The 19812-nt window shown below is 44.8% G+C and overlaps 1 protein-coding gene across 1 annotated transcript in view; it reads right to left on the reverse strand.

Annotated features, from left to right (window-relative positions):
* The window catches only part of LOC115114066 (dynein axonemal heavy chain 5-like), a gene marked incomplete at its 5' end in the record, with an annotated part of 70343 nt that overhangs the window by 15581 nt on the left and 34950 nt on the right, over positions 1-19812 (reverse strand). The window contains 19 exon segments of the mRNA XM_065008896.1: positions 156-270; positions 563-794; positions 925-1192; positions 1332-1485; positions 1865-1995; positions 2286-2458; positions 2868-3066; positions 3523-3746; positions 4080-4293; positions 4453-4575; positions 4831-4965; positions 7653-7795; positions 9635-9839; positions 11425-11601; positions 12650-12891; positions 13277-13423; positions 13573-13726; positions 18529-18636; positions 18852-18986. Coding sequence (XP_064864968.1) covers positions 156-270; positions 563-794; positions 925-1192; positions 1332-1485; positions 1865-1995; positions 2286-2458; positions 2868-3066; positions 3523-3746; positions 4080-4293; positions 4453-4575; positions 4831-4965; positions 7653-7795; positions 9635-9839; positions 11425-11601; positions 12650-12891; positions 13277-13423; positions 13573-13726; positions 18529-18636; positions 18852-18986 — 3279 coding nt within the window.

Genomic DNA, 19812 nt, shown 5'->3' on the forward strand with positions numbered 1-19812 from the left:
CGATATAAATACATTTTATTTTATTTTATTTTGAATATTGCGTTTATATTTTTGTTCAGTATATGTACACTTCAAAGTTCTGCTATTGGTATTTGGTAAGTCTGTTGCTGGGAAACAAGAGATAGAGGAGTAGCATACACCAAACACACACACACCATGTCTGCCTTCTCGTGGGCGATCTGCAGCTCCTTCTCTTTGACCTCCAGCTCTTTGCTGAGTAATGCTACAGACACAGAGGCCTCTCTCAGCTTCTGAAGACCTGTGTTCATCCTGATGGAGAAACAGAATTGGATCAGAAATCATTGTATTACACCAGTATACCAGGTAAGTTCGGTCTAATGAGTAAAAGGATGACTGAAAGGCAGAATACTAAAAGAGCGATATAGTACAGTATACACCATATATTGGTATATAGAATACTATATAATACTAGTATTATATAAAATCACACAGCATGCTGTGATAAACATCTACAATTTCTTTAGACCATGGTGTACTGTGAAGCCGTATGTTCCACATAGGAACAAAGAGCATTAAGAGAGTAAGGAAGTACTGTAATTACCTGTGTGCCAGCGTCTGCACCTCGGAGTGCTTCTCCTTATAGATGGTCTTGTATCCCTGGATGAAGGAGAGGTAGGACTTGGGAGTGACGTGCGTGGCGCGGCGGTACCTCTGGAAGTAATCCACACACTTCTCTGCCACGCCGTCCTGGAAGGAGCCCATACACTGCACCACCTCCCCCTTCACCACGGTCGAACAGTCGATGTCATAGGTGGACAGGAAGTGCTCTGACACTGGAGAGTACACAGATTGGAGATTGAAACAAATCACTATTAAAGTGTGCAGCATACATTTATACTGTATGTGTGTATACACAGAGACGAAAACACATGCATACCCACAAACGGACACACACACACACACCTGCGATCAGAGCATCTTTGGGCCAGCGGCTGAACCAGTCCATGGTGCAGCCAGAGATGAGGGCAGGGAACTTCAGGGCTCTGTTCCGGAACTTTTCCCCAACAGGAGAGAAGCAGAGAACGACGTGTAGGTTCTGTCTGACCCTGCTCATAAAATAGTCATGGAGGTTCTCATTGGTCGGTGTTCGGCGAGGAAACTCTCTTTTCATGACTGGTATGAGGTCACTGATGATCTCGTCAATTTCGTCTCGAGCAAACAAGTTCGACACCTGAGAAACCAGCACAATATATAACAACAGTTATCCAAGTTCTAATGGAGTGCGATATTTTTTTCTCAAACACAGATTGACACAACTTCTTGAAAATGCTCTAATGTTTTACGTGTGTTCATGTGATCAATGTGCTGACCTCCCCAGATGATAACACATTATTCATGTACTCCAGGAAAGACTCGTCCTTGATCTCGTTATCAGTGAAGATGAAGCTGATGCCTTTTCCCTGCTGGCCTGCTGTCCTGTACAGACCCTTCAGATCCTCCATCAGGTTAGCAGTGTTGTACGAACTGAGGACAGAACACAGGGATGTTACGGGTGATAGCAAAGGTGTGAAAATACATATTTTTCTATCTTTCTCAGCTCTTTCTCAATGAGTATTTCCTCCATTCCTCCAATGCGTTTCGAGAAGGAGGCGAGGACAGGGGCTTGAGGAATCGAAGAAAGACAGAGAGTCTCTGTGCACTTGCAGAAATGCAAGCAACGCTACCATCTACAGGAGGACAACAGAACTGCATGACCACATTCAATACATGATAAACACCTGTTACAGTTGTAGAGGCCGTGTGTATGAGACCGTGTGTCTGTTCCAATACCCTTCCTAGCATACTACTTAGTATGAAGTATGTAGTAGTATGCTAGTATAGATATTGGAGGGTGTGTTTGTACCGTGTTAGTGTTATCTGAAAGGTCTTGTATCCGGCGATGAAGGAAGCCAGTTTAGTCAGGCTCTGCTTGCCTGAGCCCCCCACTCCTACCAGAAGGGAATTTCCTCTGGGGGTGCGGATGATCCTGGAGATCTACAGACAGACAGACAGGCAGAGTATTAGAGTGGGAGAGACCTTTTCCGTTCTTATATCAAGTGATTTGATGTGTACACTCATTGGTGACTGACTTTAAGATAGCGAAGCCCTTCAAAAGCTTCCAATGTGAATGTTTAGTAATACTTTTTATGAAGACCCTCTTTGTAATGTGATATAAACATGTGTTTAATACCTTATGAGCTATACACAATGCACTATAATGACAAAAGGTGGTAATAATTGCTCATAAACACCTATAGGTGAACATGATGACAGTTTCCCTCTACCTTGACAAGGTGTATCATAGCATCTCTGAAGAACACCATGTCCATGCCAGCTCCTCTGATGCTCTCGTTGTACTGGCCAAGGAACATGTTGAGCCTGTCCATCAGGCTCTCAAGTGACTCGATGGGCTCATACACCTTGGGCATCTCAAAGTCTGTATCCTCTGGCTCCTCACCTGGTGGGAAAGTTTTTGTCATTGTCAATACCAGATTATTCGTTCAAATGATCCAACTCTCTGCTAATGTTGATTTGGCAATATTGAAGAAATTTGAATGTAAATAAAACGTTTATTTTGTATATATATATATATAAGGATATACATTTAATATCCTTATAATTATTGTATTTATTCACATAACCTGCCTTTTTAAACTGCAGTGTCTACAACATAATAATACAGCTAAACACACCATCTTAGAATGTACTGTTTGAATCCTTAGTACACGGTAGAAAAATACAGCACATATTTAATATATATAATATGGGTTCAGAAACTGTAAATGACTTATCTCATGCAGGATCATGGGATCGATACAGTGTATGTATGTGAAGGGGCTATACAGTACCTGGTGCTCTGGCTATACCTGTAGCTTCAGGAGCATCTCTTAGGAAGTCAACAAAGTAGCCGTCTACTCCGAAGTCGACCACAGCCCTCTCTTCCTCTCCTAGCTCCTCCTCTACTAGCTTGGCCAGGGCCCTGTCGAACCAGGCTACATCTTCTGGCATGGTGAACCGGTCTGCGATCACACGCTTACACTCGTGCTTCCACAGCTGAAGCAACACCTACAGCATACAGGGTCCAAATAAAACAAACTTTAGCTCATGGAAATGTGAACTCTACATTCACAGAACGACTGCTGATTAAATGTGTAGAATCTTACTGTAACTTAGGACAGAAGGCATAGCTATATTTTCTCAGTTCATTCAGACCTCTGGATCCAGTGAGAAACCTTTTGATATGTATTCCTCTAGTTGTATTGGATTAACTGATTGATTATGTTAATGATTATGTTAATGTCTTTCAAGATTCAGTCACACTTTTGGATAGTCTGGATAGTCCATCTGTAGAGCATGTCATATTATCAACAAACTATCTGTTGATAAGCAGCTGCTCGCTAAGGTTACAGTAAGGGTTAGGTTTAGAATTAGGTAAGGTTAGGGTTAGTTGAAATATTACTAGTACATCTACAGATGGACTATCCAAATAAAGTGTTACCGGAATCATTTTTATGGACTCACAGTAAGAGAGTTGACCACCTCAGCGGTTGGGTTGAGCATGCCCTGCCAGACTCTGGACAAGTCTCTGAGGTTGAAGATGTAGTGGAACTTGGCCGGAGTGGGCAGCATCTTGACCTTGGTCATTTGCCACAGCCGACGGGTCAGCGGCACCAGCTTGGCCACAGTTCCACGCACCTCTTCTGTGAAGCCTCGCCGGGCACAGTAGTGCCCTGTCCCAATGACTCCTGGTCAGGGAAAGGAATGAGATGAGGGGAAAAGGGGTTGACGACGTGAAGGTGGTCGAAGCATTGAGGTAAATAAGTGAAAGAAAATAGTGTTTTTGTTTAGAGAGATATATAATGGTGTAATTATATATGTATATATAGATATCTAATATCGTCAAAATTCAAACAAGACCGTTGTAAATGGATGAGAAGTAGTACAGATAACTCAAATGACAGGGTATTCATACATTTTCTTTTTGAAATATGCTAAAGGGGGAGACACTGATCAAGAAGATAAACCATAGAGTCTCCACACAGATGCAATTCCAGAGTTTTTAAAGGAGCCAAACCCACCAAATATCTTGTCGATGGATGCGTTGGAGGGCAGGGTGCAGTTGAAGATGGAGAACTGCCTCTTCAGTCTCTGGGGGATGTCGTTGCGGCCTCCCCCTGGGTGGATCATCGCTGCCAGGAACTGGATGTCCACTATATTGGTGAACTCCCCCGGCTTCTCCAGATTGAAGAACCCGTTCTGTTCCATCAGCTGGCGGACTATCTCATTGGTAACCTAAAGCAGGGTGAGTCAAATTATTAGGTAAAATGGCTGAATAATCTGTTCACTCTTGGATTGCAATTTCATATGGTAAGGTTTCCCAGGAAAACAAATGGTAAAACTGTAATTTTTGGGCTTTCGTTATGGTGATTTAATGCTGAGTTTGAGTCCGACCTGATCTCCCCATTCGTTGATGACTGGCATGTTGATGTCGTCCACAAAGATGGACATCTTCTTCCCTGCAGGAGGGCCGTAGGTGGTGCCCATCCGCTTGTCCACATAGCTCTCCACAGTCCGCTGGAGAGAAGGAAAGAAAGATTGGGCGTTTCATCTTTACAGACAGTGAATAAGAGAACAAAACACACATTTGAAGTATTGTTACTGTAAATAAATGGCGCCTAGACCTGAAGTAGTCAGATAAACTTACTGAAAAGTGACTGGAAAACATTTTCATTCATTCACAACTGATCTTAGAAAGTCCTACCCATGTAAAAGTTGAAAAGTTAGAGTAAAGAGCAGGAAGTGTGTGGTGTTGTTTTGGAGGTGTAATACCTGGAACATAAGTGAAGTTGTGGCGGAGGAGAAGTTGAGACTCTTGGCCATGTGAGTTTCGGGATCGTACTTTGACATGTATCCCTTGATGATGACGGTCTTGGCTGTGCCTTGCTCTCCGATCAACAACACAGCCTGTGACAAAACGAGGAAGGAATTATTCTTGAAGATCTGACCATGATCACATGGCTAGGGGGTAATTGATCCTCCATGTACAAGCCAAATTAACAATACTTGCCCACTCAGAACAGGATTGCTAATATAGAATCAGTTTAGATTATAATAAGAATATACAGTGCTTACGTTACAGCCTAAATATAAAATGGATACAATACCCCATAATAACAAAGCAAAAACAGTTCAGATTGTTGTTTTTTTTACAAATGTATTAAAAATGAAAACTGAAATATCAAATTAACTTAAGTGTTCAGACCCTTTACTCAGGACTTTGTTGAAGCACCTTTGGCAGCGATTACAGCCTTGAGTCTTCTTGGGTATGACGCTTGGCACACCTGTATTTTGGGAGTTTCTCCCATTCTTGTCCGCAGATCCTCTCAAGCTCTGTCAGGTTGGATGGGGAGCGTCGCTGCACAGCTATTTTCAGGTCTCTCCAAAGATGATCGATCGGGTTCTGGCTGGGCCACTCAAGGACTTTCAGAGACTTGTACCGAAGCCACGCCTGCGTTGTCTTGGCTGTGTGCTTAGGTCTGAGGTCCTGAGCACTCTGGAATAGGATCTCTCTGTACTTTGCTCCGTTCCCTCGATCCTAACTCGTCTCCCAGTCCCTGCCGGTGAAAAACATCCCCACAGCATGATGCTGCAACCACCATGCTTCACCATAGGGATGGTGCCAGAGTTCAATCTTGGTCTTCAATCTTGTTTCTCATTGTCTGAGAGTCCTTTGGGTGCCTTTTGGCAAACTCCAAGCGGGCTGTCATGTGCCTTTTACTGAGGAGTGGCTTCCGTCTGGCCACTCTAACATAAAGGCCTGATTGGTGGAGTGCTGCAGAGATGGTTGTCCTTCTGGAAGATTATCCCATCTCCACAGAGGAACTCCGGAGCTCTATCAGTGACCATCGGGTTCTTGGTCACCTCCCTGACCAAGGGCCTTCTCCCCTGATTGATCAGTTTGGCCGGGTGGCCAGCTCTAGGAAGAGTCTTGGCAGTTCCAAACTATTTTATTTAAGAATGATGGAGGCCACTCAATGCTGCAGACATTTTTTGGTACCCTTCTCCAGGCCTGTACCTTGACACAATCCTGTCTCTGAGCTCTACGGACTATTCCTTCGACCTCATGGCTTGGTTTTTGTGGGACCTTATATAGACAGATGTGTGCCTTTCCAAATCATGTCCAATCAATTAAATTTACCACAGGTGGACTCCTGTAGAAAAATCTCAAGGATGATCAATGGAAACATGATGCACTTGAGCTCAATTTCGAGTCTCATAGCAAAGGGTCTGAATACTTATGTAAATAAAGGTATTTCTGTTTTATTGTTTTAATACATTTGTAAACATTTGTAAAAACCTCTTTTCGCTCTGTCATTATGTGGTATTGTGTGTAGATTGATGAGGAAAACAATGCATTTTATCAATTTCAGAATAAGGCTGTAATGTACCAAATTGTGAAAAAGGTAAGGGGTCTGAATACTTTCAGAATGTACTGTACATACACTACATGACCAAAAGTATGTGGGCATCTGCTCATTGAACATCTCCTTCCGAAATCATGGGCATTCATATGGAGTTGATCCCCCTTTGCTGCTATAATAGCCTCCACTCTTCTGAGAAGGCTTTCCACTAAATGTTGGAACATTGCTGCAGGGATTTCAGCTACAAGAGCATTAGTGAGGTCAGGCACTGATATTGGGCGATTAGGCCTTGCTCACAGTCGGCGTTCCAATTCATCCCAAGGGTGATCGATGGGGTTGAGATTAGTGCTCCATGTAGCCCAGTCAGCTTCTTCAACATCGATCTCAACAAACTATTTCTGTATGGACCTCGCTTTGTGCACAAGGGCATTGTCATGCTGAAACAGGAAAGGGTCTTCCCTAAACTGTTGCCACAAAGTTGGAAGAACAGAATCGTCTAGAATGTCATTGTATACTGTAGCGTTAAGATTTCCCTTCACTGGAACTAAGGGGTCTAGCCCGAACCATGAAAAACAGCCCCAGACCAATATTCCTCCTCCACCAAACATTACAGTTGGCCCTATGCATTCGGCCAAACCCAGATTAGTCCGTCTGACTGCCAGATGGTGACGCGTTTCCACTGGCGGCGAGCTTTACACCACTGCTCGGCCTTGGAATACCATTTCATGAAGTTCCCAACAAAGTTATTGTGCTGACATTGGTTCCAGAGGCAGTTTGGAACTCAGTAGTAAGTGTTGCAACAGAGTACAGACAATCTTTATGAGCTTCAGAACGTGCCGGTCCCGTTCTGTGAGCTTATGTGGCCTACCACTTCGTGGCTGTGCCATTGTTGCTCCTAGACATTTCCACTACACAATAACAGCACTTTCAATTGACCGGGGCAGACATTTGGCGAACTGACTTGTTGGAAAGGTGTCATGCTATGTCGGTGCCACGTTGAAAGTCACTGAGCACTTCCGTAAGGCCATTTTACTGCCAATGTTTGTCTATGGAGATTTCATGGCTGTGTGCTGAATTTTATACACCTGTCAACAATGGGTGTGGTTGAAATAGCCGAATCCACCTATTTGAAGGCGTGTCCACATACTTTTTTATATATAGTGTACAAAGGGGACTTGATCCTAGATCAGCACTACTACTTAGAGACCCTTTGTGAATATGGACACCCACCTTGCCCTGTTTGGCGATGGTCTGGATGAGGAAGTCAGTGCGGACATTGTCTACGTTGGGGACCAGGATGGATCCGTACTCTGGGGTGAGGTCTGATGGGTAGATGTACTCCTCTACCCGTGTGTTCCAGTGGACCCACTGACCTGCACATACAATAATAAGTAATTGAAAAACAAATAATACGAGCATCATGACACCATCCACGATGTCCTCAGCTGGAATTTTCACCATCCACGATGTCCTCAGCTGGAAATACTTTAGTTCAGTTGTACGGAATGACTGTCAAATAGATAAATTACCCTTATTCTGTTCAAAAAGGACAACATTTTTCTGATGATAATACCCACCGGAGGGTGAACATATCATGATAGACTGGTAGCAAGCAGGACTAAGGTAACACCAACATCAGCTGTGTGGGTGAATTTAACGCATATTGATGGTTTAATGAGAGATCTGATGGTGATATTTTTAATTGAGCAAGAGCACTGTGAAAGTTCAATATGATCTACACTGAACAAAAACAAACACAACAATTTCAAAGATTTTCCTGAGTTGCAGTTCATATAAGGAAATCAGTCAGTTGAAATAAATTCAATAAATCCATCTGTTGGTAACGGATACCTTTAAAAAAAAAAGGAGGGGTGTGGATCAGAAAACCAGTCAGAATCTGGTGACCAGATGTAGCGCGACATATCTCATTTGCATAGAGCTGATCAGGCTGTTGATTGTGGCCTGTGGAATGTTGTCCCTCTCATCTTCAATGGCTGTGCGAAGTTGCTGGATATTGGCGGGAACTGGAACACGCTGTTGTACACGTCGATCCAGAGCCTCCCAAACTTGCTCAATGGGTGACATGTCTAGTGAGTATGCAGGCCATGGAAGAACTGGGCCATTTTCAGCTTCCAGGAATTTTGTACAGATCCTTTTGACATGGGGTCGTGCGTTATCATGCTGAAACAAGGGGTGATGGCAGCAGATGAATGGCACGACAATGGGCCTCAGGATCTCCTCACAGTATCTCTGGGGATTCAAATTGCCGTTGTCCGTAGCTTATGCCTGCCCATACTGTAAGCCCACTGCCACAATTGGGCACTCTGTTCACGACGTTGACATGGCTCGCCCACACGACGCCATACACGCTGTCTGCCATCTACACGGTACAGTTGAAACCGGGATTCATCCGTGAAGAGCACACTTCTCCAGTTGCCAGTGGCTACCGAAGGCTAGCATTTGTCCATTGAAGTCAGTTACGACGCCAATCTGTAGTCATGTCAAGACCCTGGTGAGGACGGCGAGCATGCAGATGAGCTTCCCTGAGATGATCACTGACTGTTTGTGCAGAACTTCTTAGGTTGTGCAAACCCACACTTTTATCAGCTGTCCAGGTGGCTGGTCTCAGACGATCCCGCAGGTGAAGAAGACGGATGAGGAGGTCCTGCGCTGGCGTGGTTACACGTGGTATGCAGTTGTGAGGCCATTTGGACATACTGCCAAATTCTCTAAAATTATGTTGGAGGCAGCTTATGGTACAGTATGGTATGAACATTCAATTCTCTGGCAATTCTGGCATTCCTGCAGTCAGCAGGCCAATTGCACGCTCCCTCAAAACATGAGACATCGGTGTCATTGTGTTGTGTGATAAAACTGCACATTTTAGAGTGGCCATTTATTGTCCCCAGCACAAGGTGCACCTGTGTAAGGATCATGCTCTTTATTCAGCGTATTGATATGCCATACCTGTCAGATGGATTGATTATCTTGGCAAAGGAGAAATGCTCACTAACAGAGATGTAAACCTAAGATTTTTGTGCGTATGGAACATTTCTGGGATCTTTTATTTCAGCTCATGAAACATGGGACCAACACTTTACATGTATGTTGTGTTTATATTTTTGTTCACTTTATCTTCCATAACAGTAAAAAGAGGACTGATTGTGTGTTGTGATTTTGTGGAGTCTGTCTACTGAACATGTACCCCTCACCGTCTGTAGTGACGTGGTAGTCGAACATAGTGTCCTCGCTGTCTGATGGTATGTCTGGGAGGTCCAGATGGATGTTGTCGTTGCCACGGAGCCAGCTCTCCATCTTCCTCCTGTCTTCCAGCTCCAGTAAAGCTCCGATGCTCCACATGAGAGCAAACACATAAAGACGCTCCACATGCTGCCTGGACACCTCCCCACACTGCTCCTGGAACACAACAACAGTCACTATCAACACAACATACTGTACCAAAACTCTTATACAGCTTTATCTACATACTTGGCACTCAAATGAATCAGTCACCTACAGTAAAGGGAAATGGAATTCCACCCTCACATACAGTGCCTTGCAAAAGTATTCATCCCCCTTGGCATTTTTCCTATTTTGTTGCATTACAACCTGTAATTTAAATGGATTTTTATTTGGATTTCATGTAATGGACATACACAAAATAGTCCAAATTGGTGAAGAGAAATGAAAAAACAAAAAAGTGGGGCATACATATATATTCACCCCCTTTGCTATGAAGCCTCTAAATAAGATCTGGTGCAACCAACTACCTTCAGACGTCACATAATTCTGAAAGGCCCCAGAGTCTGCAACACCACTAAGCAAGGGGCACCACCAAGCAAGCTGCACCATGAAGACCAAGGAGTTCTCCAAACAGGTCAGGGACAAAGTTGTGGAGAAGTACAGATCAGGATTGGGTTATAAAACAATATCTGAAACTTTGAACATCCCAAAGAGCACCATTAAATCCATTATTAAAAAATGGAATATGGCACCACAACAAACCTGCAAAGAGAGGACCGCCCACCAAAACCCACGGACCAGGCAAGGAGGGCCTTAATCAGAGAGGCAACAAAGAGCCCAAAAATAACCCTGAAGGACCTGCAAAGCTCCACAGCGGAGATTGGGGTATCTGTCCCACAGACCACTTGCTGTGGGGATGTTATTTCATCGGCCGGGCCTGGGAAACTGGTCAGAATGGAAGGAATGGTGGATGGCGCTAAATACAGGGAAATTCTTGAAGGAAACCTGTGTCAGTCTTCCAGAGATTTGAGACTGGGACGGAGGTTCACCTTCCATCAGGATAATGACCCTAAGCATACTAAATTGAGTGATTTAAGGGGAAACATTTACATGTCTTGGAATGGCCTAGCCAAAGCCCAGACCTCAATCCAACTGAGAATATGTTGTAGGACTTAAATATTTCTGTACACCAGCGGAACCCATCCAACTTCAAGGAGCTGGAGCAGTTTTGCCTTGATGAATGGGCAATAATCCCAGTGGCTAGATGTGCAAGCTTATAGAGACATACCTCAATAGAGCTTTACAAAGTATCGACTTTGGGGGGGGTGAATAGTTATGCACGCTCAAGTTTTCTGTTTTTTTGTCTTATTTCTTGTTTCACAATAAAACATATTTTGCATCTTCAAAGTGGTGGGAATGTTGTGTAAATCAAATGATTCAAACCCACAAAAAAATCTATTTTAAATCCAGGTTGTACGGCATCAAAATAGGAAAAATGCCAAGGAGATGAATACTTTCGCAGTCCAGAGAGTCCAGAGAGTTATAGTCCAACAGTAATTGAAAATCAGACTGCTTCAGGAATCACAATTGACAGGATGAATTCAATTAGTTAGGCATTAGAACATTCCATTTAGTTTCTATGAGGAATGTGGGGCAATTCACTTCAACAGTATTCATAGAGCTCAGTGATGTACATATATTATCCCCTTTCTGCAGGGTTTTTGAATATGGTTGGAGTATCGAGGTTTCAGGTGCCTACCTTGGCGGGGATGAGGCCCTGCAGCATGTTGATGCTCTGCATGATGACGAAGGCCTCCAGCATGTCAATCTTGTGCTCCAGACAGTGAACAGTGAACCGGTAGAGCTCTGGGAAGGAAGCGGAGAACAGCTCTCTCAGCACCTCTCCCTCCTGACGGGAACGCTTCTTCAGCCAGCCCTGCATGGGGACAAACACACATGTATATGTAACAGTATAACTTTAAACCGTCCCCTCGCCCATACCCGGGCGCGAACCAGGGACTCTCTGCACACATCAACAACAGTCACCCGCGAAGCATCGTTACCCATCGCTCCACAAAAGCCGCGGCCCTTGCAGAGCAAGGGGAACTACATTTACATTTTACATTTAAGTCATTTAGCAGACGCTCTTATCCAGAGCGACTTACAAATTGGTGCGTTCACCTTAAGACATCCAGTGGAACAGCCACTTTACAATAGTGCATCTAAATCTTTTAAGGGGGGTGAGAAGGATTACTTTATCCTATCCTAGGTATTCCTGAAAGAGGTGGGGTTTCAGGTGTCTCCGGAAGGTGGTGATTGACTCCGCTGTCCTGGCGTCGTGAGGGAGTTTGTTCCACCATTGGGGGGCCAGAGCAGCGAACAGTTTTGACTGGGCTGCGCGGGAACTGTACTTCCTCAGTGGTAGGGAGGCGAGCAGGCCAGAGGTGGATGAACGCAGTGCCCTTGTTTGGGTGTAGGGCCTGATCAGAGCCTGGAGGTACTGAGGTGCCGTTCCCCTCACAGCTCCGTAGGCAAGCACCATGGTCTTGTAGCGGATGCGAGCTTCAACTGGAAGCCAGTGGAGAGAGCGGAGGAGCGGGGTGACGTGAGAGAACTTGGGAAGGTTGAACACCAGACGGGCTGCGGCGTTCTGGATGAGTTGTAGGGGTTTAATGGCACAGGCAGGGAGCCCAGCCACTACTACTTCAAGGTCTCAGAGCAAGTGACGTAACCGATTGAAACGCTATTTAGCGCGCACCGCTAACTAAGCTAGCTGTTTCACATCCGTTACATATACATGTTGACAAAGACACACACACACACACACAAATATGCACACACACACACAAATATGCACACACACACAAATACGCACACACACAGTCAAAGATACACACATGCATATACACACACACACACACACAGATGCACTCACACACATTTTCATCCACTGATAAAGAGTGAGAGAATGTTCCCGTGCCCACCTCCAGAATGGGGCTCCAGTTGAGCACAGACGAGCTCATGAACACCATTCCATTACGAGACACGGTGGCAGGCGAGGCGTTGTCGATGTTGTGGGGCTCAAACACAATCTTGCAGTTGGGGGCCATGGGGATCCTGTCTCCATTGGCCAGGGTCAGAGTCCTGTTGTCATCCAGTACAGAGTTGAGGTTCTCTATCCAGATAGCATCTACTGGTCCATCTAGTACTATCCAGATGTGCTCCCCTGCAGAAGAGAGAGACATTAGAACCAGTCTGCTAATTAAACTAATCAAAATCAACTATGGAGGTCAGAGAAAGGTATTAGAACATCACTTTTAGTAAAAAGATAGAGAAAACATAAGGAAATAGAGATGGGTGAAAATGGTCTGCCCCATTGTTCTATGTGAATTCCATAGAGACTATACGGGATGTACTATTTGTGGGTTCATGCTCTAGCAGGTGTAATGCATGAGTAACTTTGCATGCGTATTTCTTTCAAGTACAGTGAAATGCCTTTCTCGTAACCCTAACAGTGGGTATTAATCAATAACAATGCAATACTCACAATAACACGGCAGAACAAAAACACACCAGATCTAAAAATATGAAATAAGAGGTGTCCGTCTCACCTTTCTTGGCTCTCAGGGTCTTCCTCCACAGGGTAGAGAAGATGCCGTCAGTCCAGTCATTGGTAGCTACATCTAGGCGGCCAAACATCTGAGGGGCGGTGATCGCTTTGGGGTTCATACGCATCTCTCTGTGCGGCTGGCCGCAGTCTGTGGGTGCAAACACACAGACAAATGAACACAACGTAAAAAAAAATTCTAGTGCATGTAAATGTCTGTGCATTTTAGTTTAGTATGACTGCCATGAGGTAGCAAATAAGGTCAAATAAGTCCAGTGTTTTGATGGGGATGTTTCTTACCTGTCATGGCTCTCATCAGGGTGTGAATGCAGGTGGTTTTTCCTGCTCCGCTGGGCCCCAGGGCCATCATGCCATGGCGGACCCTCTGGGTCTCAAACAGCTGAATCACCTTCAGCTTCCATGGAGGGTGGCTGATCAGACCTGCCTCTGCCACCTACAGTATGGAACACACAGGGATAAGAGAAACTCTTCATGTTATGAGACCATACTCCTCCACCTACAGTATGGAGAACAATGGAAGAGAGTGAGGTGAACTCTTCATGTTATGAGACCAGACTCCTCCACCTACAGTATGGAGAACAATGGAAGACAGTGAGGTGAACTCTTCATGCTATGAGACCAGACTCCTCCACCTACAGTATGGAGAACAATGGAAGAGAGTGAGGTGAACTCTTCATGTTATGAGACCAGACTCCTCCACCTACAGTATGGAGAACAATGGAAGACAGTGAGGGGAACTCTTCATGCTATGAGACCAGACTCCTCCACCTACAGTATGGAGAACAATGGAAGAGAGTGAGGTGAACTCTTCATGTTATGAGACCAGACTCCTCCACCTACAGTATGGAGAACAATGGAAGAGAGTGAGGTGAACTCTTCATGTTATGAGACCAGACTCCTCCACCTACAGTATGGAGAACAATGGAAGACAGTGAGGTGAACTCTTCATGCTATGAGACCAGACTCCTCCACCTACAGTATGGAGAACAATGGAAGAGAGTGAGGTGAACTCTTCATGTTATGAGACCAGACTCCTCCACCTACAGTATGGAGAACAATGGAAGAGAGTGAGGTGAACTCTTCATGTTATGAGACCAGACTCCTCCACCTACAGTATGGAGAACAATGGAAGAGAGTGAGGTGAACTCTTCATGTTATGAGACCAGACTCCTCCACCTACAGTATGGAGAACAATGGAAGACAGTGAGGGGAACTCTTCATGTTATGAGACCAGACTCCTCCACCTACAGTATGGAGAACAATGGAAGAGAGTGAGGTGAACTCTTCATGTTATGAGACCAGACTCCTCCACCTACAGTATGGAGAACAATGGAAGAGAGTGAGGTGAACTCTTCATGTTATGAGACCAGACTCCTCCACCTACAGTATGGAGAACAATGGAAGAGAGTGAGGTGAACTCTTCATGTTATGAGACCAGACTCCTCCACCTACAGTATGGAGAACAATGGAAGACAGTGAGGGGAACTCTTCATGTTATGAGACCAGACTCCTCCACCTACAGTATGGAGAACAATGGAAGAGAGTGAGGTGAACTCTTCATGTTATGAGACCAGACTCCTCCACCTACAGTATGGAGAACAATGGAAGAGAGTGAGGTGAACTCTTCATGTTATGAGACCAGACTCCTCCACCTACAGTATGGAGAACAATGGAAGAGAGTGAGGTGAACTCTTCATGTTATGAGACCAGACTCCTCCACCTACAGTATGGAGAACAATGGAAGAGAGTGAGGTGAACTCTTCATGTTATGAGACCAGACTCCTCCACCTACAGTATGGAGAACAATGGAAGACAGTGAGGTGAACTCTTCATGCTATGAGACCAGACTCCTCCACCTACAGTATGGAGAACAATGGAAGAGAGTGAGGTGAACTCTTCATGTTATGAGACCAGACTCCTCCACCTACAGTATGGAGAACAATGGAAGAGAGTGAGGTGAACTCTTCATGTTATGAGACCAGACTCCTCCACCTACAGTATGGAGAACAATGGAAGACAGTGAGGTGAACTCTTCATGTTATGAGACCAGACTCCTCCACCTACAGTATGGAAAACAATGGAAGACAGTGAGGTGAACTCTTCATGTTATGAGACCAGACTCCTCCACCTACAGTATGGAGAACAATGGAAGAGAGTGAGGTGAAATCTTCATGTTATGAGACCAGACTCCTCCACCTACAGTATGGAGAACAATGGAAGAGAGTGAGGTGAACTCTTCATGTTATGAGACCAGACTCCTCCACCTACAGTATGGAGAACAATGGAAGACAGTGAGGGGAACTCTTCATGTTATGAGACCAGACTCCTCCACCTACAGTATGGAAAACAATGGAAGACAGTGAGGTGAACTCTTCATGTTATGAGACCAGACTCCTCCACCTACAGTATGGAGAACAATGGAAGAGAGTGAGGTGAAATCTTCATGTTATGAGACCAGACTCCTCCACCTACAGTATGGAGAACAATGGAAGACAGTGAGGTGAACTCTTCATGTTATGAGACCAGACTCCTCCACCTACAGTATGGAGAACAATGGAAGAGAGTGAGGTGAACTCTTCATGTTATGAGACCAGACTCCTCCACCTACAGTATGGAGAACAATGGAAGACAGTGAGGTGAACTCTTCATGCTATGAGACCAGACTCCTCCACCTACAGTATGGAGAACAATGGAAGAGAGTGAGGTGAACTCTTCATGTTATGAGACCAGACTCCTCCACCTACAGTATGGAGAACAATGGAAGAGAGTGAGGTGAACTCTTCATGTTATGAGACCAGACTCCTCCACCTACAGTATGGAGAACAATGGAAGACAGTGAGGTGAACTCTTCATGTTATGAGACCAGACTCCTCCACCTACAGTATGGAAAACAATGGAAGACAGTGAGGTGAACTCTTCATGTTATGAGACCAGACTCCTCCACCTACAGTATGGAGAACAATGGAAGAGAGTGAGGTGAAATCTTCATGTTATGAGACCAGACTCCTCCACCTACAGTATGGAGAACAATGGAAGAGAGTGAGGTGAACTCTTCATGTTATGAGACCAGACTCCTCCACCTACAGTATGGAGAACAATGGAAGAGAGTGAGGTGAACTCTTCATGTTATGAGACCAGACTCCTCCACCTACAGTATGGAGAACAATGGAAGAGAGTGAGGTGAACTCTTCATGTTATGAGACCAGACTCCTCCACCTACAGTATGGAGAACAATGGAAGAGAGTGAGGTGAACTCTTCATGTTATGAGACCAGACTCCTCCACCTACAGTATGGAGAACAATGGAAGAGAGTGAGGTGAACTCTTCATGTTATGAGACCAGACTCCTCCACCTACAGTATGGAGAACAATGGAAGAGAGTGAGGGGAACTCTTCATGTTATGAGACCAGACTCCTCCACCTACAGTATGGAGAACAATGGAAGAGAGTGAGGTGAACTCTTCATGTTATGAGACCAGACTCCTCCACCTACAGTATGGAGAACAATGGAAGACAGTGAGGTGAACTCTTCATGTTATGAGACCAGACTCCTCCACCTACAGTATGGAAAACAATGGAAGACAGTGAGGTGAACTCTTCATGTTATGAGACCAGACTCCTCCACCTACAGTATGGAGAACAATGGAAGAGAGTGAGGTGAAATCTTCATGTTATGAGACCAGACTCCTCCACCTACAGTATGGAGAACAATGGAAGAGAGTGAGGTGAACTCTTCATGTTATGAGACCAGACTCCTCCACCTACAGTATGGAGAACAATGGAAGAGAGTGAGGTGAACTCTTCATGTTATGAGACCAGACTCCTCCACCTACAGTATGGAGAACAATGGAAGAGAGTGAGGTGAACTCTTCATGTTATGAGACCAGACTCCTCCACCTACAGTATGGAGAACAATGGAAGACAGTGAGGGGAACTCTTCATGTTATGAGACCAGACTCCTCCACCTACAGTATGGAGAACAATGGAAGAGAGTGAGGTGAACTCTTCATGTTATGAGACCAGACTCCTCCACCTACAGTATGGAGAACAATGGAAGAGAGTGAGGTGAACTCTTCATGTTATGAGACCAGACTCCTCCACCTACAGTATGGAGAACAATGGAAGAGAGTGAGGTGAACTCTTCATGTTATGAGACCAGACTCCTCCACCTACAGTATGGAGAACAATGGAAGAGAGTGAGGTGAAATCTTCATGTTATGAGACCAGACTCCTCCACCTACAGTATGGAGAACAATGGAAGAGAGTGAGGTGAACTCTTCATGTTATGAGACCAGACTCCTCCACCTACAGTATGGAGAACAATGGAAGAGAGTGAGGTGAACTCTTCATGTTATGAGACCAGACTCCTCCACCTACAGTATGGAGAACAATGGAAGAGAGTGAGGTGAACTCTTCATGTTATGAGACCAGACTCCTCCACCTACAGTATGGAGAACAATGGAAGAGAGTGAGGTGAACTCTTCATGTTATGAGACCAGACTCCTCCACCTACAGTATGGAGAACAATGGAAGAGAGTGAGGTGAACTCTTCATGTTATGAGACCAGACTCCTCCACCTACAGTATGGAGAACAATGGAAGACAGTGAGGTGAACTCTTCATGTTATGAGACCAGACTCCTCCACCTACAGTATGGAGAACAATGGAAGAGAGTGAGGGGAACTCTTCATGTTATGAGACCAGACTCCTCCACCTACAGTATGGAGAACAATGGAAGACAGTGAGGGGAACTCTTCATGTTATGAGACCAGACTCCTCCACCTACAGTATGGAGAACAATGGAAGAGAGTGAGGTGAAATCTTCATGTTAATACAAATAATCCTTACCTCACATTTAGATCGAAAAAAGGTTTTATGCTACTATGGTATTAAGGCTAATACCAAGACGAGATTAATCCCTTAAACTCTGTATTATACTGTGGGGGCGGCATGTAGCCTTGCACTTAAGACAGTAACCAAAACGTTGCTGGCTCGAATCCCTGAGGTGACGAGGTGAAATATATGTTGATGTACCCTTGAGCAAGGAACTTAACCCTAATTGCTCATGTAAGTCGCCCTGGATAAGAGCTAAATGACTAAAATGTACTGTAGGGGAAAGGAGAAGAAACAGGAGAGAAGAGAAGCAGTGTGAGGAGGAGGATTGTGAGAAACTACATGTAGATCGAAAATTCTCTGTGTCACTCTGAAGGATTATGCTATATAAAATGTCCTCTCACCTGTTTGTCGATAGCTGTCTCCAGCTCTGGGTAGCCTGCTTTATCCAGCTGGATCCCAGGGAAAAGGTCCTCTATCAGGCTGAGGAACAACGGCTCGTCTTCATCTATCTGTCAACACATATAGTATTGTGTCAGTGAAGTTAACCATGATGCCACTTCTGTTATGTTGCACCTCGCTGAAGATGAAATCATTATTCATGTATTACAGACAATCTGTCAAATAACCATCTGTAACACTTAATGGTGCGTAAAAAAAACGGATTTTCTAAAATGGCAGTTGATTTCGAGGAGAATGTCCTGTGTATCTGACTGACTGTACTCACCAGCTTGGACAGGTTCATATCTCTGAGTACCCTCATGACGATGGTAGATTCTGTGTCGTTGGGGTTCGCTCGTTTCACTGCCCCCAGTGTTCGCAGAACTGACAAAATGTTTCGGAGGCCAAAGTCGTAATGCACCTTAAAAACAGAGAGTGAACCCAACATGGATTGTATGGAAATAGAACTATGAACTACACAAAGATCATAATCAACACATACATGGACAGTTTGGTTGTTTTTATACTGAACAAAAAATATAAATGCAACATGTAAAGTGTTGGTTCCACAAATTTGTTTACATCCCTGTTAGTGAGCATTTCTCCTTTGTCAAGATAATCAGGTGGTATATTAATTCTCCCGAGTGGTGCAGTGGTCTAAAGCACTGCATCGCAGTGCTATCTGTGCCACTAGAGATTCTGGGTTTGAGTCCAGGCTCTGTCACATACAGCCGTGACCGCGAGACCCATGGGGCGGTGCACAATTGCCGCTGTCCGGGTTAGGGGAGGGTTTGGGCGGCAGGGATGTCCTTGTCCCATCGCGCACTAGCGACTCCTGAGGCGGACCGGGTGCAGTGCACGCTGACACGGTCGCCAGGTTTACGGTGTTTCCTCCGACACATTGGTGCGGCTGGCTTCCCGGATTAAGTAGGCATTGTGTCAAGAAGCAGTGCGGCTTGGTTGGGTTGTGTTTCGGAGAACGCACGGCTCTCAACCTTCGCCTCTCCCGAGTCCGTACGGGAGTTGTATCAATGAGACAAGATAGTAGCTACTAAAAACAATGAGACAAGACTGCAACTACCAATTGGATACCACAACATTGGGGAGAAAAAGGGGTAAAAAAATCATTCAAATAGTGATTTGAGACTGTGATGATACACGTTAAATAACATTTCACTTGACTTGATTGTTTACTTATATGGAACTACTAAAATGTATATCTTGTGTTCAGCTCTCATTGAAATATC

Source organism: Oncorhynchus nerka, linkage group LG3, assembly GCF_034236695.1.
Source record: "Oncorhynchus nerka isolate Pitt River linkage group LG3, Oner_Uvic_2.0, whole genome shotgun sequence".
Lineage (NCBI taxonomy): Eukaryota > Metazoa > Chordata > Actinopteri > Salmoniformes > Salmonidae > Oncorhynchus > Oncorhynchus nerka.